This window comes from Tachysurus fulvidraco, chromosome 7, assembly GCF_022655615.1.
Source record: "Tachysurus fulvidraco isolate hzauxx_2018 chromosome 7, HZAU_PFXX_2.0, whole genome shotgun sequence".
Lineage (NCBI taxonomy): Eukaryota > Metazoa > Chordata > Actinopteri > Siluriformes > Bagridae > Tachysurus > Tachysurus fulvidraco.
In genome coordinates, this window is record NC_062524.1 from 24,739,908 (window position 1) to 24,767,407 (window position 27,500).

Below are 27,500 nucleotides of genomic sequence, written 5' to 3' on the forward strand. Positions count from 1 at the left end.
GCTATAAATAAACGGGAGGACACCTCATTAGAAACAAATATAAATAAATAAAAACGTATTTTATGAACCGGCTAAATTAGAGCCGCACTAATGTGTAAAATATGTAGTCGGCTCCTCCGAGCTCATATTACAGATTGCGGTGATTATTACAAATCATACACGTCCATTTAATGGCTCCGGGTTAATGACTCCCTCGGTTAGATAAGGAAAGATAAGGGTCGTTGGTTGAGGTATGGAAGTTTGGCAGAACATCTATCTGTTGCCTGATGACCTGAGTGTAAAGGGTAATGCCTGGAAATTATCACTGGAGAAAAGAGTTTTTCATATCAGTACCAATCAGCGATTTCTGCTTTTTTGTATGAGCTGTTACAGTATTAGCTTATTTGCAGTGAGGAAGATGTTCTGTGATTTAATGAGACAGCAAGATTTCTATTTTTCTTCAAGTAAATTGTGCATTTTTTCACTGTGAAATAAGATGTAACTGGCTAATTAATACATATATAGAATGCTAGAAAAAATGTAGCTCATTATTAGGTTTATTCTGAAGTAAATACTTCTCTTAATACTTTAATCTCTTTAATTCTGAGGTAAATACCTCTTTAAATTCTGAAAATAGCATCAAAGAGACCATCAACTAGTCAATATTAGCTAGCTAACGGTCTTCAAATTGAAGCTAGCATGACAGAGAATGTTTCTAGTCATCATTAGATGGAAGACCTACCTTCTAGTTAAAGCTAGCATCAAAGAGAATGTCATCTAGGAGATGTGGTACTGTAGCTTAGCGGTTAAAGTGTAAGGTAGTGAGTTTGAATCCCAGGTCCACCAAGCTGCCACTGCTGGGCCCCTGAGCAAGGCCCCTAATCCTCAATTGCTCAGTTGTATAAAAAAAAAAACAAGTTAAAATATAAGTCGCTCTGGATAAGGGTGTCTGCCAAATGCTGTAAATGTAAATCTAGTCAACATTAGTTTGCTAACTACAGTAGATTCTAGTTCATGTGAAAGAATTTTTTTGACAGGAATCAAGCCAACATTTTTTTTTTGACAGGAATCTAGCCAACATTAATTAGCTAGCTTCCTAGTATTTAACATGAAAGGCTAGTTTCTAACTTGCTTTAGAACATTCTAATTTTTTTCCCTTATATTTACACCAAGATTCATTCAGCTAGCATTAGCGTCCTGCTAGTTAACAAGTCATGTGCTAAGCTAACAAAATGATGGCATCTAAATAAGATAACGCTTACTTATTAACCCTAGTATCTTGTTTTATTGCTGAAAAAGACAAAAAAAAAAACAGCTCTTTGTTTGAAACCTTCCCACTCGGTTGTCACGTTCACCTTCACATTTATCTGTGTCTTTTTCTCTCCTCGCTAAATTTCAGCTCATATTTCTCTTCTCGCCACAGGAAGCGAGTTTGTCGCTCCCCTGAGCGACACTACATACGTTTGGTGTCATTTATTTATTTGCTCAGAAGTCAAAACCCGAGCCCGCACTTATTACCGGAACTTCTAACGGAACAGTACGCGATAAAGCCTCCTGCTGCGCAGAGTGTGTGTGATATTACTTCATTTATGCATTTTAATGTTTTTGTCAATAACCCTTTTATTTTCAAAGGCCGCTACGCCAAACACCGTGTCATGAACACAAATTAATTAACAGTAATTGGTGGTATTTGCTTAGAATTACGGCTGGAGGAAACGTCGCCGCTGCCGGCTGCCGTGTTCTGGCTGTTAATCAGCAGAAGGTGCTGCAGTGAGCCACACTTTAATTTGCATGGTGATTTATAAATGTAATGGTGATTAATCTTTGTGTGTGTATGTCTGTGTGTGTGTGTATGTGTGAAGTACCACAGGCTGTTCATTCAGGTCTCCACAAGCAAATCTAATGATCGAAGTGTTCCACTAAGTGGCCAGCTGTTGGTGACTGTGACTTTGTCGGGTCTTTGAGCTTCCGAGCGCAGACACACCTTCACTCACACGCCTTCACTTACACACCGTCACTTACACACCGTCACCAGCATTTCCACAAGTATTTTTTTTTTTTTTAGAAATAAGACATCTTCTGTAGAAGCCCAAAGTCAATCTGAAGTGTTTCTAAACAAACTTTCGGAAGTTTCTGGAGTAAACAGGAAATTCTACCGGAATTCCAAGGAAAACCAAAGACACGGAAAAACTTGTTGGTTGCTGATGAGTTGTGATCAACAACCTGTTTGTTGTTGTCGTAGTGATAAAACAGCCACACCATATGTACAATCTCTTATTTTTCTTTGTTCACAGAATGAAATCTTTTAGTTTACCAAAGCTTCTTTAGATGGTTATGGATTAAAGGTTCAAAAAGGTAACCGTGTGAAGATCCTTTTGGGATGCTTGTAATTTTGTCCAAGGTAATAGTGTAAGCTAGGCATGAAACATCAGTGATCCGTGTTAGCCGTGACTTTGCCGAGTCTTTGAGGTTTCTTGTCTACTCGGGTCTCACGCAGAGAAAGTGAAATAGAAGTTTTCCGTAAAATCCTTGCTATTCCTTTTCGCTGGGGAAAAGCACAGCATCCATGCTGAGGAGCTCTGCAACGCTCTAAATATCACCTGAGGCATTTTGGAGCATCTTGAGAGCGCAAGCTCGCCTTGATTGACATACCAAACAGCTGGAGGGCGCGGCGTCCTACGGCCAATTAATGTTTCCTCCTGCGTCTTTAACACGGGCGGAAAAACCTGCAGCCCCGGGATTGTCGACGCGAGACTTAAGACTTCAGAAGAAAACTGGAAGCCCAGAAATCCACAAGTCTAAATGAATTATGTTACATGTTTGCTATGTATTTATTAATTTATGTATGCTAACAACTTGCGGTTCATGCCATCTAATCTTAGAAGTTCAGGCATTTGTGGTTGTCCTGATTAACATAATGAATTACAGATTCACATTACAGCATCTCTGCTACAAACCATACAGCTTTTAGCATGAATGTGAAAAAAAAATCATCTAACCTGAACGAATCTAAAAGGAAATTAGGATGAAATAAAGTAAGGAAACAGACAAATGATGATGTGATATTACTGAATAAACGTTAGAACCCCATCAGTAAGATGCAGAACAGCTTGGGTTTCTGTTCGCTTAAACACGTCCTCTCAGCGCTGACTGATTAAGTGGAAATATTTAGAGGCGATTGCATCGAGCAAGTAGAAGGTCAGAAATTGATTTCTCATAGCAAAACAGTGCGAATGTGCTCTCAGGCTCGTTCTGCACTCCAGCGATACTTTGAGACGCACGTTCATCGATTTCTAACCTGCAAGGATTGTCGTCGGTGTGCTTCGAGTCGCCGGAGGGGCTAAAAGCAGCCTAGTGCTGGTAAATTAGCTGGAATTTGACTCGGACTTTGACCCTGAAGTTACTAGCGATGATTTGGAAGCAAAAACACGCGCGCGCACACACACACACACATACACACACACACACACACAAACACACACACACACCAGAAACAATCTGCATAAGAAGATATCCTTCACTTTTTTTTATTAAAATAACTATTATTATTTTCAATTTTTAGAAATTATTAAATGTACAATAATATGTAGATTTATTTATTTATTTATTTATTTTTTTATTTATTTATTATTTTATTTTTTTTTAAGAATCTCATCCTTTCACACATGCACACATCACGGAGTCTAACCACAACCTCCGGCAAGTCTCAGCTCCCCATAACAGCATTTTACCTGCCATTCCTCTGTATCGAACACAGCGTTAAGGTCAGCTCGGGGTTTACGGTTTCCTCTGAAAATACTCCCTGGACCTCTTCAGCTACTTTGCTCTTTTCCTCTTGCCATTTTATACCACCTCCTACCTTCTTTCCTAGGACGTGGGATTGATTCGAAACCTAAGATGCCGATTCAGATCACCTTTAGCTCCTAAAGCACACAGGCTTCTGAACAACAATCTCCAAAAATAAATATGCAGATACGATATATATTCAATATATTTTTGTTTGCGATTGGAAACTTAATCTGTGCGTCACTGTAGAAAGTAAACAGTTTGCACAAGACGTTTGCCTAAGATGGCTGACACACTCTTCTAAGTTTCCGCAAATCCAAATCGATGAGATCGGAGCCGAGCAAAAAAAAAATCACCCTGAAAAAATCTGAGAGATGAACGGAACTGAACGGAATAAACGGTGCGATAATATTTAATAAACCTGATTACATCTCTCACAGAGAGTAAACCAGATGAGTCAGTAGACCGACGGCATTAAAACCGTGTAGATTTATCTCTAATCACACTTCAAAGCAGATCTTTTACGAATTGTGGTGCGACTGGAGACCTGAAAAATCTCTGCTACAGTACTTCCTCACTTGGAATGATTAAAATTCCGCTTTGCTCAGTCAGTTTGTGCAGAACGTTTCCCCGTCTTGTTTGACTTGGCGTCACTTTATACAGACGTATGACTACAAAGCACAAACCGCACACAGAGTTCAGGAAAAGGCTGCTTGGGTTTACCAAGAGTCAAGTCATTAACATGAAACCGACATGAGCTTTGGTTTGAGCTTCAGCTTGGCCACGACTCCTGATCAGCATCGACACCGATCTGAGAGTCCGGTCTGTCTTGTGTCTCTTTGTTGGAACTCCTGCCATTTTACGAAGAATACCTTTTAACACGATTACATTTTTTAAGCAGTTGCTTAAAATGTAAGAGAAAAACAATGGATATCCTCTTACCTGTTAGGGTTCTCCAGTTTTGGGGAACAGCTGAATGTACCATGTAGAACTTTACAACACAGTAGTGGTCTGTTACAGATGGTCTAGTACCTCTTAAGGGAACTGAGGGAACATTTAACTATTGGAAGAACTTATGAAGAATAACCAAACCAAACTGAAAACACACCCAATCTCCATAACCAAACTGTAAACACACCCATGGAGAACCCTTAATAACCAAACTGTAAACACACCCAAGGAGAACCCTTAATAACCAAACTGTAAACACACCCAAGGAGAACCCTTAATAACCAAACTGTAAACACACCCATGGAGAACCCTTAATAACCAAACTGTAAACACACCCAAGGAGAACCCTTAATAACCAAACTGTAAACACACCCAAGGAGAACCCTTAATAACCAAACTGTAAACACACCCAAGGAGAACCCTTAATAACCAAACTGTAAACACACCCAAGGAGAACCCTTAATAACCAAACTGACAGAACTGTGTAAAATGTTCAAGCTCAGAATGTAAGATGCTTCTGATCCGGAAGGTTGTTCTGCTTTTCATCTGGAGGTTCCAGCTCACTAATCATAATCTCTTACTCTAAATTTATCTAGGTAAGATCTCTCTCTCTCTCTCTCTCTCTCTCTCTCTCTCTCTCTCTCTCTCTCTCTCTCTCTCTCTCTCTATCTATCTTCTCTTTCTCAATTTCCCTTTCTCTTGCTCGCTCACTCATCCAGCAGTGGGATTGGAGTTCGGCCATGACAGTCGTAGCACAGTGGCATTTTCCTTATGATGCTGCTCATGCAAAATTAATGATGGGAACATCTCCAAAACACAGAGTGTGTGTGTGAGAGAGAGAGAGAGAGAGAGAGAGAGAGAGAGAGAGAGAGAGATTAGAGGAAAAGACAGAAATCAAAATGTATCAAAACAGAAAGAACGATGCTACAGGTACCCGATCCTCCTGATCACTTTTCTGACCTATATTTTTGTGTATATGTACATCACCCTGACTACATTAAGCAGATTGTGGGTTGGATGTGAAGTTTGTGTTCATCTCGTGTCAGAGTGTGTGTGTTCTCAGCAGGGTGTGTGTAATGTGGGTTTTTTTCCTGCCAGCAATGTTGTCGTCCTCTCTGAGCTCTTTGTCCAAAGCCCTCAGGGCCTGTCAAGAGCTTATCTATGTTAGATTGGGTTTGTTTTGTGTGTGTGTGTGTGTGTGTGTGTGTGTGTGTGTGTGTGTGTGTGTGTGTGTGTGTGTGTGTGTGCTACTGTGCATGCACTCGCCTTTAGATGATGTTTGCCGCGCTGCGCCACTTATCTGATTTCACATCTCACAGAACAGAAACAGTGCAACTGTTGAGCACAGAATGAAACACACACACACACACACACACACACACACACACACACACACACACACACACACACACACACACACACACACACACACACACACACACACACACACACACACACACACACACACACACACACACATTCACACACACTCCTAATTAGGACTTATTATTCGAGTACAATAGAGCAAAGAGATCTGTGCCAGCTTTTATAACCATGATAATAAATAGGTGGTTTTGAGTAAAAAGAAAGATCAATATTAAAGAGCAGAAGCTTTTTGCACTGAGGTGGAAAGCAGAGCAGGTGGAGGAGTCCGTGCAGAGAGGAACGATACGAAGAACACTTATGGATGAAAAGATCACTGTTTCTCATTATTATTATTATTATTATTATTATTATTATTATTATTATTATTATTATTATTATTATTATACATCTGATGTGCCTTTATGAACTTGTCACTGTATTGTGCTTCTTTCAAGACAATAGTTTCAGGCTTAGAATAATAATGGAAAAAATGTCTAGAAAGAATTGTATTAATAGAAATACTGCAAGAGTTCTTTTTAAATATAGTACATTTTGTTACACTTTGGGGTTATTTTTTCCTTTGAAAGACTAAAGAGGAAAAGTAAAAAATCCTAGTTGCCTCCCCTGCTGAATCCTTTATTATTATTATTATTATTATTATTATTATTATTATTATTATTATTATTATTATGTATTTACACAAACATCACTTTGAACACAATATCTCTCTCTCTCTCTCTCTCTCTCTCTCTCTCTCTCTCTCTCTCTCTCTCTCTCTCTCTCTCTCTCTCTCTGGTGCTAGTTATTAGAATCCAAGTGCATGTGTGTAACATTTGCTCTGTGTGTGTGTTCCAGAGGACCAGCTTCCTTCAGGATTCCCCACTATAGACATGGGTCCTCAGCTGAAGGTTGTGGAGCGAACGCGCACCGCCACCATGCTGTGTGCCGCGAGCGGGAACCCTGACCCTGACATCTCCTGGTTTAAAGATTTCCTCCCTGTTAACACCAGCAACAACAATGGCAGAATCAAACAGCTCCGATCAGGTAAAGTTCTTCATCTTTTTTGCCAAAAAAGTAAACAAAAATTCCTTTTATCTTTCGCTCCTGTTTTTTTTTTTCTTTCCTTTAGTTTAAAGCCTTACCTTTTCCTCATCTGGCTCTTTATTTCATGTAGATAATGCCATAAGTCCCTCTATGTTGTGTGTGTGTGTGTGTGTGTGTGTGTGTGTGTGTGTGTGTGTGTGTGTGTGTGTGTGTGTGTGTGTGTGTGTGTGTGTGTGTGTGTGCGCGTGTGTGTTTGGACACCCATATGTGTTGCTTTCGAGGGGTCTTTTATTTTGTTCAGCGCTTCCATTATTACCCATGACTCACTGCTGTGACTGCACACTTAGCAGGTTCTATATCATCAACTTTTATTTATTTATTTCTTTATTTTTGTACTTGTACTTTCTACTGCTCCATCGCAGTAAGTGACCAGCCATACCTGTGTTTCTTTTCTTCCTTTCTTTTGTTTTTACGTTCAATTTATTCTCCTAAAATGACTAATTTTCAACATTGGGCTTCATTCAGAACAAAGGACCTCCTCCCCTCCCCCACCTCCACATGGTTCATGCTGTTTTTTTTATTATATTCGTCCAAAATAACGAACGACGACGAGCGACTTTTAAAGCAATCCCAGAGCAAGCTGATTGTAATGGCTGTTGGGTGAGCGTCATCCGTGTAACCCTGCGATCTCATTAGCAAAGAAAGACACGTTTTTTTTTGTTTGTTTGTTTCTTTCTTTCTTTAAAGCCGATCGGTCGTGAAATCCGAACGAAAAAAATCGCAAGTTTTCTACCTCACTTTAAACAGCTCGTAGCCTTTCCGCAATAATACATTTAAACAAATTGTATTGAATCAGACTGTTGTTGAATTGCGGATTCTGTTTGGTCGGGAAGTTGCAGATTAATTTACATTAAATATCTGAATCGATTTTTTTAATCGTAAAAACATATTTACAGATTTGTTTGCTGGTTGATTTTCTGTAAGGTTTCCTAAAGAAGGGTTTAATTTCTTACCAACATTGAAAGTTGCTTTGCTTTTTTTCTTTTCTTCTATTATTACATGTAACTCTAAATGGATAAAAATTATTTACAGTTACATACAAATAGTTAGTGTCGTCTATGGCGTTTTTTTTAGACCCGACTGTTGATTATCTTCGAATCGCAACATTCATCACATAAACAGGAGCCAAGCTAATTTCTGGGTTTCGACAAAAAAGATTTTATTTTTTTTAAGTATCGTATTTTAATAAACAGAATGTACAGAACAATCAGAAACTCTTCTCAAACTCTATAAATCACCTAATCATTGTTACTGTTTACCAGCAAAAAAAGGACAAGCCACGCCCACACTTGTTTTTTTAGGCCACACCCACTTTTAAAAATAAATCGATTAAAGCAACATCGGCGACTTTTATTGATCTTCTAATGCGATCGCAGGGTTTCATTTAACTTTCCCCACTTCTCATCAGTTATGTAAGACCTCATGAGTGGAGCGACGAGTGGAGCGATAGCATAGCGAAAGATTTTCCCAGAATCCCGTAGCCACAGTAGTGTGTCCGTGCCGTCGCGTCTTAGCTTTCTCCCTCGGCCCCTTCGGGATCCCTTGCTTTGCTCAGATTTTGCTTCTCTTGTGAAAATGCTTGTGAAATTTTTCCTTCCACACCTTGCCCACTCCCAAGCAGCGATCACCGGAGTTTGCTTTATTATAGCTAAAGGGGAGCTTTACTTTCTTAACACCTAATCATTTGATCTGTCTGATCGCCTGAACTCTCTAACGTGTCTTGTCTTCACTAGTCTTGTTTAACTTCCTTTCTCTTGTTGTGAGCAGCACTGTGTGACGTTATAACCCTATTATTATTCTTTTCTTTTATTCTATTTTTTTTTACATGTACGCCTCTTATTCTGCTGTGCAATAGAGTCTTAAGAAATAACTGTACCGAAAAAAAAAAAAGAAAAAAAAAATGTTCCTAAACATAAGGAATATAATCATATTTTTATGCTGTCTTTCTTCTCTCCGTATTTTTTAAATCTCCAGAGTCCTTTGGTAAGTGCGTAGCTCTGAAGCACACATCACCCCCACTAATGTTTCATGTCTCTCAAACTCTTATTAAAATGCATGGCATGCATTTTACTAACAGTTAGCACAGATGTATAGCAGATGTATAGCACACACACACACATACTCACACACACACGTAAAGAAATCACACGCACCTGGTTAAGGACACACAAAAAAGAAAAAGAAAGAAAAAAAAACAATTCTAATGACTGAGCAAAGATGACAAATGAGCAAAAAGATTTTCTGATGTGTCCCTCCATGTGTGGACGTCCCTTCTCTTACTGACTCAATTCCTACACACTCCTCCACACCCCTCCCTTCTTCCTCTCCTAAGCACCATAGGGCTTTGTCCCACACACTTTCTACCTGAATCCAGGTAATAATCAGAGGTATTAATCATAACTTACCAAAAAATTAATGCTCCTAACTCCCTCTAAACAATTTCAAAATGGCTCCTTCCTTGTACTTAACCAGTGTAACACCTTCCAAACTGCTTCCAATGATAACCTACCTGTTTTTTTTTAGAGGAAATCTCTAAGTCTCTCTGTCTTTCTCTCTCTCTCTCTCTTTCTCTCTCTCTCTCTCTCTCTCTCTCTCTCTCTCTCTCTCTCTCTCTCTCTCTCTCTCTCTCTTTCTTTCTCTCTTTCCTGTTTTTTTTTCTACAGTACCTTCATTCAGTACCTTTTTTTTTAAACATACTCTGTTTAAAGAACAAAATAAATAAATAAATAATCAAACAAGCAAACAAACAGAAAAAGCTAATTTGATTCTTCTTCCAAAGCCCCCAGCCTCCTTCCTCTCGTACTAATGCTTCTTCTTTCCAATCTTATTTGCATTCATATTATCCACCCAGGTGGTACTCCAATACGAGGTAAGAGAGCTGAACCGAAGTTCACAGAATGAAAAACAAAACTTCATTCTCGCTGTCCTGCCATCCCGTCCGCCTCCATGTATATGTCTCGTCTCTCCATCCCAACACCCCTGTATCATCCCTTGCTCCGTCCCTCCCTTCCCCGACCCTCTCCCTCTCCCTTAAACCCTGACCACTTCCTTCTCCATCTCTTTCCGTTTCCTCTTTCCATCTGATCTTTGCGTATCTGCTTTCATTCCTCAATTTCTTTTTTCTTTTTTCCAAATTAATAAATCGTGATATGCTTACTGTGACACAAAGAAGCATATCCAGTGGCGTTCTTTTCTTTTTCGTTTCGTTTCTTTCTTTCTTATTCTTTATTATCCTTTATTATTATTATTATTGCTTTCGTTCTGTCTTTCTTTTTGGCCATAGCGACTCATGTGTCCCTCTTTTTGTCCAACTAAAACAACCAAACATTTTTCCCCCCTTAGCTGTTCTTGCACACTCGTGCCATACGATGACGGACTCACGGACAACTTCTCGCCTCTCCTCTGCCATGAGATTTTTTTTTTTTTTTTTAATACAAAATAATGTCTATTTATCTTTTTCAATTCTCAATCTCTATGTGCTTTCCTCTACCTGTACCCTTCTCTGAAAAAAAAAAAAAAAAAAAGCCCAAACAACCACTTTTTTGATAAAGTTTCTCCGGTGCTTTTTTTCTTCTACCAACTATTTTTTTCCTTCTTACTTTTCTTGGGTTGAAGGCTTTATTTTTTGACATTTTGTGTTTTTTTAATTCTTCAGGGTTTGGGGGAAAAGCTAACAAAGGGTCTGGCAGAGCAAACTGAGGTGCCGTTTTGTGATTTTTCTCGAGCAACTCAGGAGGTGGAGACGTGGTTTGATGCATATATATTTGAAAGAAAGAAAGAAAAAAAAAAACGTTTTTCCTTTGGTCATGTGACACCACACTGCTGATCCCATTGGTGGATTTTTATGGGTGTCGTTTGTAGCTTTGAACAAGCTATGGCAGTGGTTGGTTGATTTCTTGTTGGCCATTTTGACCTGAATTTTGACCTCTAATGCACCTGCATTTTATTTTTCAGCTAAGGGTTGTCAAAAAAGGTTGTAAGTTGCACTGACATACATTTCTTGACTTGCATGTCAATCATTTTGGGACAGAGGGTGATATAATGGTCTGGATGATGATGAATCTCCTAATACAATTTTTCAAAGCCCAAGCAGCAAACATCTTTTTTTTTTTTTCGCAAACTAATTTTTTCCGCTCTTTTTTTTTTTGCGAGTCATGGGCCATCTTTACTAAGTAACTCGAACCTACGATTGACTACACCAAATTATTTTTTTTTTGGACTGTCCTCCCTGGTTATGCTGCTTTTGTATACTGTAATCCTTTTTTTCGTTTGATCCATGCTGCCCTGAAGCAGTGTCATTCATCCTCTCCCATGCTGAACAGTCCTGTCAGGTGTTGTATATTGCAGGGCTCTATTCTGTCCCTTCGAATCTCAAATCCTTTTTTTTTTGTTGTTGTTTGTTGTTGTTTTTTACTTCAATTGTACTGGCAATGCTAGCAAATAGCATCCAAGTTACGTTAAAGCAAGAGCTAAAGCGCTTTAGAAACCCTGCAACATGTAGACTGTATGTTCTCCTTTTCCATCAATGTGATTTGTACAGTGTGTTGTAAGAAGAGAATGATCAGTGCGTAATCTGTGTCGCCTCAAACGTCTACTGCAGTGCACAGTATGGGGAAAAAAACTGTAAAAAATTAATAAAAATATACATCTAAAAATTTACAATAATACACACTAGGCATGTGCTGATATTACAACTTTATCACACTGTAGATTCCATATCTTTTATTATGGATCAGGGGGAAAAATGACCAAAAAAATTATATCATAAATAAAATTTTAAAAATAAGATTTTTAAATAATTTAGAAATCAAATTTAAATTATTTTACTTTTTTTTCTGGATTGGATATAATCGATCTCATCATTCAAATAAAAAAAAATAAGTCATCATTCAGTCTGATTTTATATAAAATAAAAGCTTATCAGCACACGCCAACGCCTCACCGTTTCACCTGGAATTCTACAATCGATTAAAAAAACGAATTATTCAGCTGAAACCATCGAAGGCACTGCATTAGAAATGGGGTGATTACTCATTTTTTCAGCGAGCGTTCAAAAAAGGTTTGTGATTTTTGTTTTTTACTGTTTTAAGTTTTTTTTTACTTCTATTTTATTTTTATTTTAATTTTTTTGTATGGTTCAGCCTGAATTCAACAGAAATCAGCAGGTGGCTGATTTAACGATTTAACGATGTAATGCATTCAGACACATTTTTTTTTTTCACATTTGTTTTTTCTTTGAAAGTTGTACAAGAGCAGTTAGTTACTATGATTTTGCATCTCTATCTATATATATATAATATATATTATTTATATATATATATATATATATATATATATATATATATATATATATATATATATATATATACATATTTTTTTAGTTATTTTTTTTTACAATTTTTTTTTTTACAAAATACAAAAGCAAAAAAATACAAAATAAAACAGTGCGTGCGCGAGAAAAAAATATTTCCGATGTGATTGAAACAGGGATTTGTCAAAACGTTGTTTTGCTTTCTGCACTGTGAGATTTTTCACTTTAACACCCGAATCTGCCCCATATTCTTTCCTACCATACAGGAGCACTGCAGATCGAACAGAGCGAGGAGTCTGACCAAGGAAAGTACGAGTGTGTCGCGACTAATAATGACGGCACCCGCTACTCAGCTCCTGCAAACTTATATGTTCGAGGTAGGAAAGCTCACTGGGACATGTGTGTAGTGCTTACAGGGCCAGTGTTCTTTATATATATATATATATATATATATATATATATATATAAAGTGAATTATCAGAGCATTTTCAATACAAATGATCAGAATAAATGGGTCCAAAGTTTCCTGGCTACAAATTTTGTAAGTATGTTTGTTACATTTGACTTTCCTTCAATCCTTGATATGAACCTGTTTTTTTTTTTTGTTTGTTTGTTTTATTTTGTTTTTTTTGTTAATTCTCCAACTTTAATGCCTACTTGATTGCCTGGTGTGACACTAATTACACTGACCCCTAAGCTTGCAGCAGGTTTATGGGTTGTACCCATGTTTGTTTATTTATTTATTTATTTATTTATTTAATTTCTTTTTCTTACAGCACGCCGAATCCAACTCTCTCTTTTCTTGCCTTTTCCACCAAAAACAAAGGAAAAAAACGAAAAAAATCAAAACTAAAATCGTTCTTTCGACATGAAATGTGCTCCAGTATAAATAAGCGAAGTGAACTACGTAGAAAACGTTCACGTTCTTGCTTTGCCTTCGCACTAAACGCAATATGAGATAATATAGTATCTTTGAGCTTTAAGATTTGTGGTGATTGTGGATTTTTTATTTTTTTTTAGTTGCATATTAAAGAGTCTTATTATTTCATTCAAGCAAGCAATTTATTTATTAAAATAATAATTTTGAATTATTTATTTTAATGTAAAATGTTTTAAATCGTAAATACAGGTTTGCCCTTGCAACAGAAAATTCTGCCAAAAATAACAATTTATATTTTTTGATAAATAGAATTAAAAATATATATTTTTATAAAATAAAAAATAAATAAATATAATAATATATAAAATAATGTAATATATAATATACTGGAGATTTTGCTATGTAATATTTGAATAGCGAGGCAGTCTGTTTTTCTCTTGACCCTGAATGGATTCTCTTCGATATACCAAATGGCCTTCTTCTATCAGATACAATGTATGAGTCGCAGTTGTACATGGCCTTTTTACTCTCTCTGTGTTTCCCCTGTTTTTTCTCCTTTTGTCATTTCATTGTGTCGCATCAAAATTTCCTACATTCCCCAGAGCTGCGAGAAGGTTGGTGTGTTTTTTACTTTCTAATCATCTCATTGTACTGAACTCAAAATGAAATAAATGAAAATACCATGAAGTCTTGAATTGCAAATAGAAAACTGCCACCAAAGCTGTCATCAATACGACCGAATCAATATGAATGCACTTGTGTGGTCTCTCTACTTTTTTTTTTGGTTCCTTTTGTATTGTTGTGTCAAAGAGACGGTCCAGTTTTTATCCCTTTTGTTGTTGTTTGTTGTGCTGAATGCACATGACCTCGTTTATTACGGGTAACCGTCTAAAATTGGCGCATGTGAAGAAAGAATGTGTGTCGTTTTCCCGAATGCGGCTTCTTGCATGACGAACAGGTGCTGATCCACCTACGGACATCAACCCCTGCTAGCTTTGAGCCTTAACAACAGTGTTCCTGCTTAGTACCTCAGATCAGATCAGCTCTGTTACCGAAGACTGGGTCGTATTAATCAATCAATAAAAAAAAAAAAGCTTGCATTTTATAGTAAAATAAATTACATCGATTTGTTAAATATTCGGTAAATTATCCTCTTTATTCTTTTATTAAGGTTTTAAAATGTAATCAAAGAGAAAAAAGAAATCGGATCAATTTTCTCGGATAAAAAAATCTCATAATAAAGGTGAAGAAGAAAAAAAAAAAAAAGCCGAGATCTTATCAGTTCTTTCAAGGAATATTGGGAATCTGGTCGGTTTATTAAATCGCACATTTTGTATAAGATTTTTTTTTTCTTCCAGAATGGGAAATTAAAATCCTGTGAGAAAAGAAAGATGATCTCATCAATTCATCAAGCAAATAATTAAAGCGCCACCGAAACTATCGCTGACTCCAAAGTGCTCAGTACACTATGATTGGTCTATGGATAAAGTGCCAACACAAATTTTTTCTTTTTTTTTCTTTTTTCGTTGAGCTTTCTCACTCAGAGGACGCTTTAAAGCCTCTGCCTCGTTTGTTTTAATGAAAACTGAAGGGCGGCGAATCTCAGCCAAGGCTCTAATCCACCGTGCCCAGATCTCCTGCTCCTGGCTCCGTGAAGGATTTTCTCTCCCACACGCTTAATGGGCCACTAATGAAAGAATGATGTATGTCGAGCATCATTCGGCAGACTTGACAAATGTAATGGTATTCAAATGAACGGGATAACATTATGTCTTCCGGGAGCGGGCTACAATAGAATATTAATTAAATATAATAGAAGCGAAAAGTTGTATTTAATAATGTAAGAATTCCTCTCCGGAGAAGCTCGGCGTCTTAAGCCGAACCAGCTTCATCGCTTGTGAAAAAGTTCCATTTATCTTTCTCGTTTTCTCAGTTCCACTTTTATCCTTTCAATTCCTTCGCTCACAGTCATTCCAAAAAAAAAGTATTTATTTATTTATTTATTTATTTATTTATTTATTTATTTATTTATTTATTTATTTATTTTAAAATAAGGATATTATATAAGGTATTGAAGTCCCTTTCCAAATATTTGTCAGAGTTAATTCGGACAAAGTCACGAAGCCGACGTCATTGTAATTAAAAGAGATCTAGCCATGGGAGGATCTCATTCATATCCCGATGACGCATTAAATTCACTCCCACAACACAAGAGCAAGCATTCCTGACATTCTGCCTTCCACAGCAGCCTTGGAAAAATAGAGGAGAGTTAAAAAAAAGACACATATATATATATATGCAAGATTTTGAAAGATTGTACTGTGTACTAAGCAGAAACACTGATGAACTATGTTTGATTTGAGCCACTAAGTCTCCTGGCTTGTTCTGCCTGAGCATCCCCTGTCCTCTGTGTTTGTAATGATGCTCTCGGTCTCTCCTGAATGAGAAGCTCGAACCCACTTCCTGCCTCTGTCTGATTTCCTATCTTGCTTGTCTACTAGCTTCCCTTCTTCTTATCCTTCTCATAACGTTCTGAGCTTTGTCTGGCTCATTTTCACAGATAATCCTGTTAATTTCCTGTAACACGTCGCGTCATTCTTCTGCTATTATTTTTTGTCTTTTTTTTCTCTCTCATTCTTCCTTTTCCTCCTTACTTCTCTATCTCTTCATTTTTCCTATGATTGTTTTTTCCATGTATACCTGGTTACCTTATGTCTTTATAGCCATTTTCATTTTTATCCTTTCTTTTTTTTTTCACCGTCACATATAATCTGCATCCACTTTCCTTAAGACTAAATCATTCCCTTCCCTGCTATTTTTCACCCTTCCCTTTTAATATATTTATATGAAGTGTGTTATGTCTGTCTGATGTGGCAATGTGAGGCAGCACATTCCTTCACATCAAATGGAAGAGCACAGCATTGAGGTCCAGCATGCCATCGTGCCTCCAGTTCCCTCCCTGTGTTGTATTTTACATGTGGACTACAGTATTATGGTACACTATGTGCATGACTTACTGTAAGTTTGTGAGAAAACTAGTTCACTGCTGAAACCCTTTTAGAAACGGACTTGTGTCTGTATGTGCTTGTGTCTTGACTTTTCCATCAGACCATCAGTAGAGCTATTCAAGAATGGATTGATTAAAATCCAGTCGGAATTGTCTGTTTGAGTTGATACAGATTGTTGAAATGTGAAAATGTTAAAAATTGAGTATTAAGCCCTATTCGGACGGGATTAGTTTGACGTAGGGACGTGGAGTAATGCAATTTTACCTCAGGACGTCTGTAATATTAATTGGCCAATTCGCACGGGACAAGACATCTCAGTAAAACTAGCAGAAGTGGCAGGGGGAACTCGATTTACGCACCACAGTAACCTCCTTGTCGTCATGTGCGTATGACGTTGCTTCCTGTTTCAAGCGCCTCCATGCTTGCAAAACTTTTAAACAGGAAATGACGGAATTTTACATAAAACGAATCCCGTCCGAATAGGGCTTTAGAGTGACTTTAGACGTGAGGCGATCTAGGAATGTCCGTCAGACACTAGCAAAGAGATAACAATAAAAAAAATGCGTAAGATTATATAGTAATATTTATATATAAATTTATAGGCATAAATTGACCCATTTTTTTTACTAAACCGTAAACGTTTCACCAAAACAACACAGGAATGTTTTTATTGATTTTTAGTTCTCGCCTAAGCTTCCTGCCGAGAGCATGTTGTTCAAAAGCTCACTAGATAAGTGAGATGTCCTCATCTGGGGAATGGCACAAAATGAAGTTGTTGGATAACATATTTGTAAAAAGCTTCCGCATAAAAAGTATATGTTGCTTCTGGGCCGCAGCTGGAATTAAAAATGTATATTATACAGTATTTGCTCCCTTTGTACCCCTTTGATCGAGATCAAGCGAAACCCATGTCGGCCCAGGAAAGCCTATAGTTTTCAGAACTAGTAGAAAATTATTACTAAAAATTTCACTATGTAAAATGTTTTCCCAGATCGCCACACACATATTTGATATTACTAAACATGATAAGCTTTGGATTTTGACAGAAGTTTCTACCACAAGTCACTTCAACTCCATGTTATCTTGCAGTTCGCCGGGTTCCACCACGTTTCTCGATACCGCCCACGGATAGCGAGATCATGCCAGGGGGCAGTGTGAACATCACCTGTGTGGCAGTGGGCTCACCCATGCCTTATGTGAAATGGATGCTGGGCTCGGAGGACTTGACCCCGGAGGATGACATGCCCATTGGGCGAAACGTCCTGGAGCTCACGAATGTTTACCAGTCAGCCAACTACACCTGCGTAGCCATGTCCACGCTGGGTGTCATCGAAGCAGTGGCACAGATTACAGTCAAAGGTGAGTGGCTTTAAAACAAGTATTAAAAAAAAATATACCAAAGGACCAAAGATATGACCTAAAGCAGCTGTGATATTATGTCTGAAACTTCTGAAGTAGCCAAAACTATGTACTATATTTCAGTCAGCAAGCAATTGCAGGACTACCTACTGTTATGTCTGTGCAGGAGCCTTTGTTGTTTTACACATATAAATAAGTCACTTTGTGAAGTTAAAAATATTTATATTTATGAAAAGACTGATGTCCTGCCAACAGACACAACAAAGCAGAGTTAGTCACAGTTTTTCCCAGGCTAAGAGTTATCTACATGTTGACGGGTGATGATCCCTACAGAAACTACATCACCCCGTATCTACTCCATTACATTATATGCGCTGAAATAAACCCATAAATTACGCCCAGTTCACTTTTTGTAGCCTCCTAAACAAAATCATATACCCAACATGTCTTACAGAGAGACCTTGTCACCCCCTTTTTTTTTTCTTTAAATATATCAGCAGGACTCTGTCAAGGCTTTGGGGCTTTTTTCCTGTTTAACATTAGTTGGATGGTGTTCCAGAGCACCGCTTCTGTTTGTCTGGGGTGAAGGGTAACCTTCAGCTAGCACCGCTCCAGGAGCAAATATAAGCCTCATGAATGCTAATAACTGTGTCACCGTTCAACATGTTTAGCCTACAGATAGCTACTAAAGCCATTTTTTTACACAGTTTTGATGTAATTAGAAATCATAATTTCATATAATTAAGCAATTTTTATGAATATATATCTTTTGCTATTTTACGGTGCAAAAAAAGGCATGTGGTAGTTTTCCAAGGACGTACAAATATATGCAAATTCTGTCTAATTTTTTAGCATTAGTGATCTGATTAATTCATTATACTTTTTTCATTAATGTTTTTCTTGATGCATATGGGCCAGTGATACTGTGATACCTCCACAGTTAAGTGTGTAAATATAAATTAGCCTTTTATTTTTATTCTAGCCCTTCCCAAGCCACCAGGTGTTCCTGTGGTAACAGAACGCACAGCAACCAGCATCACCCTCACATGGGACTCTGGGAACCCGGAGCCAGTTTCCTATTACATCATTCAACACAAATCAAAATATTCAGAAGACTCCTATAAAGAGATTGATGGTGTAGCCACCACTCGCTACAGTGTGGGGGGCCTGAGTCCATACTCCGACTATGAATTCCGTGTGCTCGCGGTGAACAACATCGGTCGTGGACCCTCAAGCGAAGCAATAGAGGCCAAAACGGCTGAGCAGGCACCCAGCACAGCTCCTCGCCAAGTCCGAGGCCGTATGCTAAGTGCTACAACAGCTATTATCCACTGGGAAGAACCCGAGGAGGCTAACGGTCAGATCATGGGCTACAGGGTGTACTACACCATGGATCCAAGTCAGCACGTCAATCAGTGGGAAAAACAGATTGTTCGGAATGCTAACTTTCTAACTATTCAAGGCTTGACACCTAATAAGACTTATTATATCAAGGTTTTGGCATACACATCTGTAGGAGATGGACCTCTCTCCTCTGACCTGCAGATCATAGCCAAAACTGGAGGTTTGTAGTGCCATCTTGTTGCATTGTTTGTTTGTTTTTTTTTGAACCAATGACACTTCAGAGCACAATCAGAGAAATATCTGTGGCATTTAGCATTTGAGAAAGTATCGAGATCTGTTCTTTCTCTCGTACCTTCAGTAGACATGTAAACAATTATAATGTGAAGCCTTATTACCTCATTAGCCTATATACAGATAGATATAGATCCATATACATATCTCATTCCATCCCATATATACTTGAATTGAATTGAATTGAATTGAATATATATTTTTCTTGTCTCTCTTTGAGTCCATTTTATTTTGTTGGTCATCTACCCTAAGTGCATAGTTAGGTCTGGAAGCAGCTGGGTTTACTTTGATGCGATGTTACAACTGAAATTCCACACTGTTCGATTTCTAGTTCCATCTCAGCCGACAGACTTCAAAGCTGAAGCCAAATCTGAGACGAGTATCCTGTTGTCATGGGTCGCTCCTCCACAGAGCGGACAGGACAGTCAAATCACTGGATACGAACTACTTTACAAGAGAAAAGACGAGAAGGAGGAGGTGAGCTCTCGCTGACATGTTTCGCGTCCGGCCTAACGATGACACGACCGGTTAGTGATATGATACGTACTATCGGTCTGTGTCGCTGTGGTGAAAATGGGCTGGCTCTATCAGTTCAACTCATGGCTTTGGTTTGGTTTTATTGGGGTTAAATATAACTACACAAGTACAGCAAAATATCTGGCAAGATTTATTGGCGCCCTTCATGAAAATGAGCAATAATGGTCAGCTAGGTTTTGGGCTGAAATATCCTGTATGCAGTAAAATTCATAAGGCCATTACTTTATAAGTCGTTAAGCTATAAAACTGCAAGGACTTTTCTTGTCCCGTCTTTAAACCAAATATCATGATGAGATTTGCAGTTAAAACCATTTGTTTTTAGTCTCATCATCACAGTTATGATTGTAATTTCAGTGACCACTGGACGTTAAGTAGTTGCATTATTTTGTGTTGTATATCTCTACCATTTGGTGCAAGTAATGTTCTTTTTCCATATCAGTTCATAAATATGCCCATTTGTTGCTTGGTGACCAAAGACAATCTGAAAATATCTGCTAAGCCTTTATCCATGTTGATGCTGTACTCCATGTTGTGAAATATGATGGTTTTGCTATTGCAGAAACGTGTGAGCTTCGAACCCACCACCACCTACCTCCTGAAGGATCTGAGACCCTTCACCACATATACGTTCCAGCTGGCAGCTCGGAGCAAGCATGGCACTGGTGCCTACACCAATGAGATCTCAGCAGAAACACCTCAGACACGTAGGTCCTCTTCCAAATTTCTGTCTCCCCTTGTAATGCAGAATCCTTCCGTTTTCCCAAACATTCATCCAAGGTGGTTTATAGCTGAACTCTGAAAAAGGTTCAAACATCCAGATAAGAAGAAGGTTTTGGAAAATGGAACTGTTCAGAAAATCTCAGGCCTATATTTGATGTTAAAGTGTCCATCCAAAGGGAGAACTTGTATGGGCACTTAAACCGGTCATCGAGGTCAATCGACAAGGTCACTTGGTTAAGTACAATCTCTCAGACCTCTCAAAAAAGTATTAAAATGTAAAATCGGTGATGCTGTTGCATAATTTAACAGTCTGGAATGTCTTTATGGGTAGAGCTGATATGCCGTGCCTTGTCTATTGACGTTGTTTGTCATCCGTAATTCTCCCTCGTGTTTGCATTTGCACTTTTTACAACCGACTTTTTTTTGTTAGAGTCGTTCTTAGACAATAGCATCCGGACCAATTCGAGATCATGAAACACTGTAGAAAGCTCAAATGCAACTTTGAACAATTGAAGCAGAAGACAGCTTTCATTCAATAACAGACCTCACATTTATCATTCATTTATTTAAATTGACTTACAGCTAAATGTATGATTGGCACTTTTATCAAAATGTTCCAAATTGAGCTTCGTCCCATTTGATGAGCGCTCACTAAAAGCTCTGCCGGTGAATGAAAAGAAACAGGAAAAAACTTAATTTTGTAAGATTCACAGACCCATTTTGTAAAGACTATTTGAATACATGTGAGGTCTTCTGAAGAAGTAATGAGGGTGTAGATCAGGTAAGTATCAGTCCAGCAGCCGAGTCTCTCAGATGTTGGGAAGTAAACTTCATGAGCCTGTTCTTTGCGAAGAGTAAGAAAGAGTCTGTCTGCATGTCACAGTCTAGAATTTTAAACATCATTCATGTTTTCTTGGATCAATCAGGCTTTTACCTCAAACCAACAGGCATCGGAAAGGTTGGTGAGCAATGCAACATTTTCGATTCTGCTAGAGCTGATGCATCAACCTTTACTTTTTTTGGATTGATGGTAACTGCTTGGAGTGCATAATGCAGGGTTGGGCTTTACAGTCATGCTTAGCTGGTTTTGAGAAGTTTATTTATAGATTTATTAAGTGTTCAGTAGTACCAGATAAGCGTAAATATTTTAAAATCGATATTTAGGTATATTATTATTATTATTATAGTAGCGTACATATCCTAGTTAGCTTTACAAAAGGTAGGTTCTATGTTGTAAAGGTTTCTTTTTGCCCCTCTCATGGTCTCACCATGTGCATTTTATGTTTGTGAATTTTTCATTTGATCTTCATTGAGATCATTTAAGATTTTTTTCATTTGATCTCCATTTATTGATAACCATTTATTTCAAAACCTTTCTGTTGGTCTGTGTGATCCATCCTCATTTATTGTCCTTTTTATGTTTCCTTTTTTTCTTTTATGTTTGTTTTGTCCATCATCACCACCACTACCACTTCCACCATCATATTCATTTCAACAACAACAAAAAATTAAACAAAACAACAAATCCTGCTACCATAACCCAACAACTGAAACTGAAACTCACCAAATCAATTCAACCAAACTCAAAACGACCAAAAACTCTGATCTTTCTGGAACGGACCTGTCTACCAGAGCCCTCAGCCCCACCTAAGGAAGTTACATGTTTTAGCTCTAGTTCTACCAGTATCCTGGTAAGTTGGAAGCCACCTCCTGTGGAGCACCAGAATGGGATCATTACCAAATACACCATTCAGTACGCTGCTACAGAGGGGGAAGACACCTCATTAAAGGAGATCAAGGAAATTCTGCCAGAAAAGTCACAATACCTTCTGGAAAACTTGGAAAAATGGACGGAATACCGTGTGACAGTTACGGCTCATACAGATGTTGGAGAAGGGCCGGAAAGCCTACCGCAACTCATCCGTACAGAGGAGGATGGTATGTTTTGCCAAAAAAGCTGTGCCCTTTTGCTATTTTCTCCCCATCCCTGAATCGTTTCTCACATCTAACTCCTGCTTTTGGCAGACTTTTTGCCCCAGCTACTTTTCCCCTTACTGCTTTTGTTTAAAAGAAATATGGTGATTCTTATTTTACGACTAATCCCATTAACCCGGATTATTTTGAGGCTTCTGCTCACTGTACTGAAATTTTAACAGTACCACAAGCATTTTTTTGGTGAATTTTTGAATAGCTTCTTTTCTGCTTCTAAAACAAGACAATTTCAACAAATACATGGCATTTTCTTTCCAAGAACCCCAGGCCTAATGCTTCCAACAGTCCCAACTGTCTGTTTTCACACTTTTTTTGATCAGCGTTCAAAAGTGTATTTTTGAAATTTGAAATTTTTTGAAAAATTATTTTTTTAAATCCTTTTGACCAAGCGCTATTTGTAGTTTGCTGATCCATTTTTTTTTCTGAAATTTCAAGCAAAAGCTTTAATGGACAGTGAGGGGCAAACAAAAACAAAGGAAGTCTTGTCTTTTTCACCAGTGGCCCATATGACATTTTTTTTCCCTCTATCTCAATTTTTTATTTATTTTTTCAACGCATTCAAGCCAAACTCTTTATGGGTGCTTCAAAACATTGAAGAACCCTCTTTGGCTTATTTTTCTATATATTTTACCATTTTTTTACTCCATATTTTGAGTCCACTAAATTCATTTTTTAATGTCTTTCAAAAAATGAGGTCACCTTTATGACCTATTTTTGGGGTTGTTTTTTCTTTTTTTTTTTCTTTTTTTAAATTTTTACAAACTTGCCAATGTTGAAATAGTAGTGTCATGCAAAACCTGTTAACAGTAGATTTTTATTTACCCCGCCATGCTCATGGGAATTGTCCAGTCAGAGGGAAAAGGGTCTGCTGTAATGTTCACCTTTTTTGTTTTTTATCCCATGATTTCTTCAGTTCCCAGTGGCCCACCTCGTAAAGTTGAGGTGGAGGCTGTCAACTCCTCGTCTGTTAAAGTGCTGTGGCGATCGCCGGTGCTCAACAGACATCACGGGCAAATTCGTGGCTACCAGGTGCATTATATCAGGATGCTTAATGGGGAACCAGTGGGCCATTCTGCCATCAAGGACATCTTGATTGATGATGCTCAGGTAGGCACGCACCTGCACGTCACACTGTCATGTAGATTTTTTTCCCTTAACGTGACCGTACGTCTCCTAATAACACGTAATGTGACCTGCACGGCTATGAGTAACCCATGCGTTCGGCAGCTCGGGTTACACTCGGATAGCTTTTAATACCGATACGGAAACGACAAAATAGCATAAGTGATGTCATCAGTAGCTGTAAAAGGGTAATGGAAAATAGAAATTGGAATCTCTTTCTTTCTCGCTGTTAGATATATATGTCTGATAATAGAGGTGACAGAACCAATATATTTTCTCATTACAATTTCTACATGATATCTACATGAATGCATGAATTTAATTTAGAAAATAGCGATGAAATCTGCCTATACTCATCCATCTAAAGGAATTGCTGCAGGATTTATCTGACAGAAACAGTCTGTATTTGTCAGCACACTTCTTTCACTATTCATATATTAATAAAGTACTGTTAGCTGTCAATCGTAATTATATATACATATGTATTTATATATATATATATTTCCTTCTGCAATGGGAAAATCTTTCTTTTCTGTGCATTTGTCTCTGTTTAATGTCACATGTACCTTAAGAATCTCTCTCTCTCTCTCTCTCTCTCTCTCTCTCTCTCTCTCTCTCTCTCTCTCTCTCTCTCTCTCTCTCTCGTCTTGCTCATACATCTTATCCAGTGGGAGTATGATGATTCAACTGAATATGTGAGTACATACAAGTGTCTGAGATAAATCCTATTCATTTCGAGACCTCTTTGCATTCTGAACCCATTAGCATCTTTCAGACAAAAGCTCGCTGGAAGGTGTATAAAAAACACATACTGTAACAGTGGTGTTCCAATCGATTTGTATTCCTTGCATGTTCTGAACAAACTAATATGCCGTTGCACTAATATGGTATTTTTGATCAGCTCGGTTACAGTAGTCTGTTCTTCACGCTGTATGAAAAAGTCCCAATCAAGGAAATAAATCAATGCAAGAATGAATGTACTGACATGTATGGCGTTCTAGCTTTAAAATGATTATTGTATTCCTGAGTCGTTCGTGTTCACGCTTACTATAGATCTATTGTTTCAATCCGCACTGCTTCATTAAGAGTTGAAAATTGCTTTCTCTCTATCTTTCTTTTTCGCTTGCAGGAAATGATCCTGACAGATTTGCAGGCAGAGACCACTTATTCAGTTACAGTGGCTGCCTATACGACAAAAGGCGATGGAGCTCGCAGTAAGCCCAAAGTGGTCACGACCATGGGTGCAGGTAAGAGCTTAGATGAGTAACCCCGGAAAAAGGCTTCTAGGAAAAAACTAACAGGCAAGCACATGCAATTGCAGCAAACAAAATAGCAAACCATTTCTCTGTGTAAGAGTGAATTGCATAAATTACCTTCACTTATGGCAGAACGTACCTCTTTTACATTGGAAAAAAAAAGATAATATAATAAAATAATATAATATCCTGTTCCCGGGGGCGCGGTGGCATAGTGGTTAGCACGTTCGCCTCACACCTCCAGGGTTGGTGGTTCGATTCCCGCCTCCGCCTTGTGTGTGTGGAGTTTACATGTTTTCCCGTGCCTCGGGGGTTTCCTTCGGGTACTCCGGTTTCCTCCCCCGGTCCAAAGACATGCATGGTAGGTTGATTGGCATCTCTGGAAAATTGTCCGTAGTGTGTGAGTGTGTGAGTGAATGAGAGTGTGTGTGCCCTGTGATGGGTTGGCACTCCATCCAGGGTGTATCCTGCCTCGATGCCCGATGACGCCCGAGATAGGCACAGGCTCCCTGTGACCTGAGAAGTTCGGATAAGCGGTAGAAAATGAATGAAAATGCTGTTACTAGAAACTAGGAGTCATTATGTTATCATTTATGTACACGAAAACTACTAGCTTGCAATAAGAAAAGTTTCCTAAAGCTAGTTACATAATCTGGCTTGAATAAAGTAATTACTATAAAACATTTTTCTTGGCCTAAATAAAAAAGTGTGATTTCAAGAATGCTGCCTTTAAACCTCAATGGGCAATGCTTCTGTGTAGGATAGTGCAAAGATGCTGCCTACCTAAAAAGCTGCCCTCTACATGAACCACACGGTCATTATTGATGTTATTTTACAATGTGCATATTTATTAAATATTTTGCATAGAATATTCGATTTATTCTACATTCACTTTCTGTGTCATTTTCTGACAGTCCCAGAAAAGCCTCGGCTGATGGTCAGTCCCACTAACATGGGCACAGCTTTGCTCCAATGGCACCCTCCCCCAAATACACATGGGCCACTCCAGGGCTACCGGCTCCGCTTTGGACGCAAAGATGTAGAGCCCCTGACAGTCATTGAATTCTCAGAGCGAGAGAACCACTACACCACTAAAGAAATTCACAAGGGAGCATCCTATATTTTCCGCCTATCAGCTCGCAACAAGGTGGGCTTTGGCGAGGAAACGTTTAAAGAGATTACAACCCCTGAGGACAAACCCTCTGGCTTCCCACAAGGTATCATGGCTGAAAGCGCCACTACAACTACCATTCAGGTCACCTGGCAGCCCATGTTACTGGCAGAGCGCAATGGCATTATTATCAAATATGCCCTTCAATACAAAGACATCAATAGTCCTAGAAGTCCATCTGAGCTGTTCATCACTGCCCCTGAGTCCACCGTGAACCTGGATGGTCTTAGAGCCGACACTACTTATGATATCAAAATGTGTGCCTTCACCAGCAAGGGTCCTGGGCCTTATAGCCCTAGCATCCAGTTCAGAACTCAACCACTTGATCAAGGTAGGAGGACCAAACAAAATCTTCCAACACTCCCAGAATCAACCTCCGATCAACCAGGTTCTTCTCTCAGCCTTACTCAACATTATCTCCTAATCCGCAAGACAGCAGTGGAGTTCTGCAGAAGAGTGCAGATAGTTTCTGGGGCTATCATCTGTCTTATATACTTTGTGTAAAATAATAGATAGGTTCTGTTAAATAAGGGTAGGAATCTGTGAGCCAATGATTGCTGCTGAGTAAAGAAAAGGTAAGGTGAAAGTTCTGGACTAGTCCTTTGTAGAAGGAAGAGGTTTTAAGCAAGGTAAGGATTTAGTGTGTGCTCTGCTCTAAAGGGAACAGGAAGGAACAAAATAAAACGGTCTGTGCTGGCCATGTTTGTCTAAATCCTCTACTCCACCTTTCTTTTAGCAGTGTTTGCAAAAAATTTTCATGTGAAAGCTGCCATGAAGACCTCAGTGCTGCTTACATGGGAGATTCCAGACAACTACAATCCTGCACAACCATTCACAGTAAGTGAACTCTAGAAAATGCTTCTTTGGCTACGCTTGATTTCAGTATTTGTGAGGTCAGGCACATCGGGTGAGCAGGTTTGGTTAACGGTCAGTGCATCCAAAGGTAATCAGTAGGGTTTAGGTCAGGACTCAATTTTTTTGTGCACAGGGGCATTGCCTCTTATGCCCCTTTTCCACCGAGGCAGTTTTGCCTCTTTTCCACTGGAAGGAACCGAGTGCTGGTTCAGAGCTAGCGCTAGTGCTGGTTCAAAGTTGGTTCCACTGGCGAACCTTCTAAGAACCGGTTTGCCTTTCCACCGGCTAGCGAGCATCACAGCGCCGAGTATGACGTCACTGTATACGTGTCACGTGTCCCAGCAACGTTAGCGCAGCAGCGGCAAACACAAACACAACAACAATGGCGGATGTCGCTTTACTGTTAATGCTCATGGCTTTGCGAACCTACATTGGCATCCAAACGCGGCGAATAAAACGTGTACGTGCA

At 38.6% G+C, this 27,500-nt stretch overlaps 1 protein-coding gene across 8 annotated transcripts in view; it reads left to right on the top strand.

Annotated features, from left to right (window-relative positions):
* The window catches only part of LOC113653934 (receptor-type tyrosine-protein phosphatase delta-like), a 96,194-nt gene that overhangs the window by 18,648 nt on the left and 50,046 nt on the right, over positions 1–27,500 (top strand). For 3 of the 8 annotated variants that reach the window (XM_047816417.1, XM_047816414.1, XM_047816418.1), the window contains exons 2-16: positions 6,937–7,125; positions 9,160–9,168; positions 10,037–10,054; positions 12,763–12,873; positions 13,979–13,990; positions 17,474–17,743; positions 18,726–19,307; positions 19,710–19,855; positions 20,475–20,619; positions 22,268–22,573; positions 23,541–23,734; positions 24,418–24,444; positions 24,879–24,996; positions 25,920–26,507; positions 26,913–27,013. In XM_047816417.1, the coding sequence (XP_047672373.1) occupies positions 6,972–7,125; positions 9,160–9,168; positions 10,037–10,054; positions 12,763–12,873; positions 13,979–13,990; positions 17,474–17,743; positions 18,726–19,307; positions 19,710–19,855; positions 20,475–20,619; positions 22,268–22,573; positions 23,541–23,734; positions 24,418–24,444; positions 24,879–24,996; positions 25,920–26,507; positions 26,913–27,013 (2,781 nt within the window). In that variant the 5' untranslated portion in view covers positions 6,937–6,971. The remainder of the gene's footprint in view (positions 1–6,936; positions 7,126–9,159; positions 9,169–10,036; positions 10,055–12,762; positions 12,874–13,978; positions 13,991–17,473; positions 17,744–18,725; positions 19,308–19,709; positions 19,856–20,474; positions 20,620–22,267; positions 22,574–23,540; positions 23,735–24,417; positions 24,445–24,878; positions 24,997–25,919; positions 26,508–26,912; positions 27,014–27,500) is intronic. The other 5 variants (XM_047816419.1, XM_047816415.1, XM_047816416.1 and 2 more) reach the window with 5 other exon arrangements.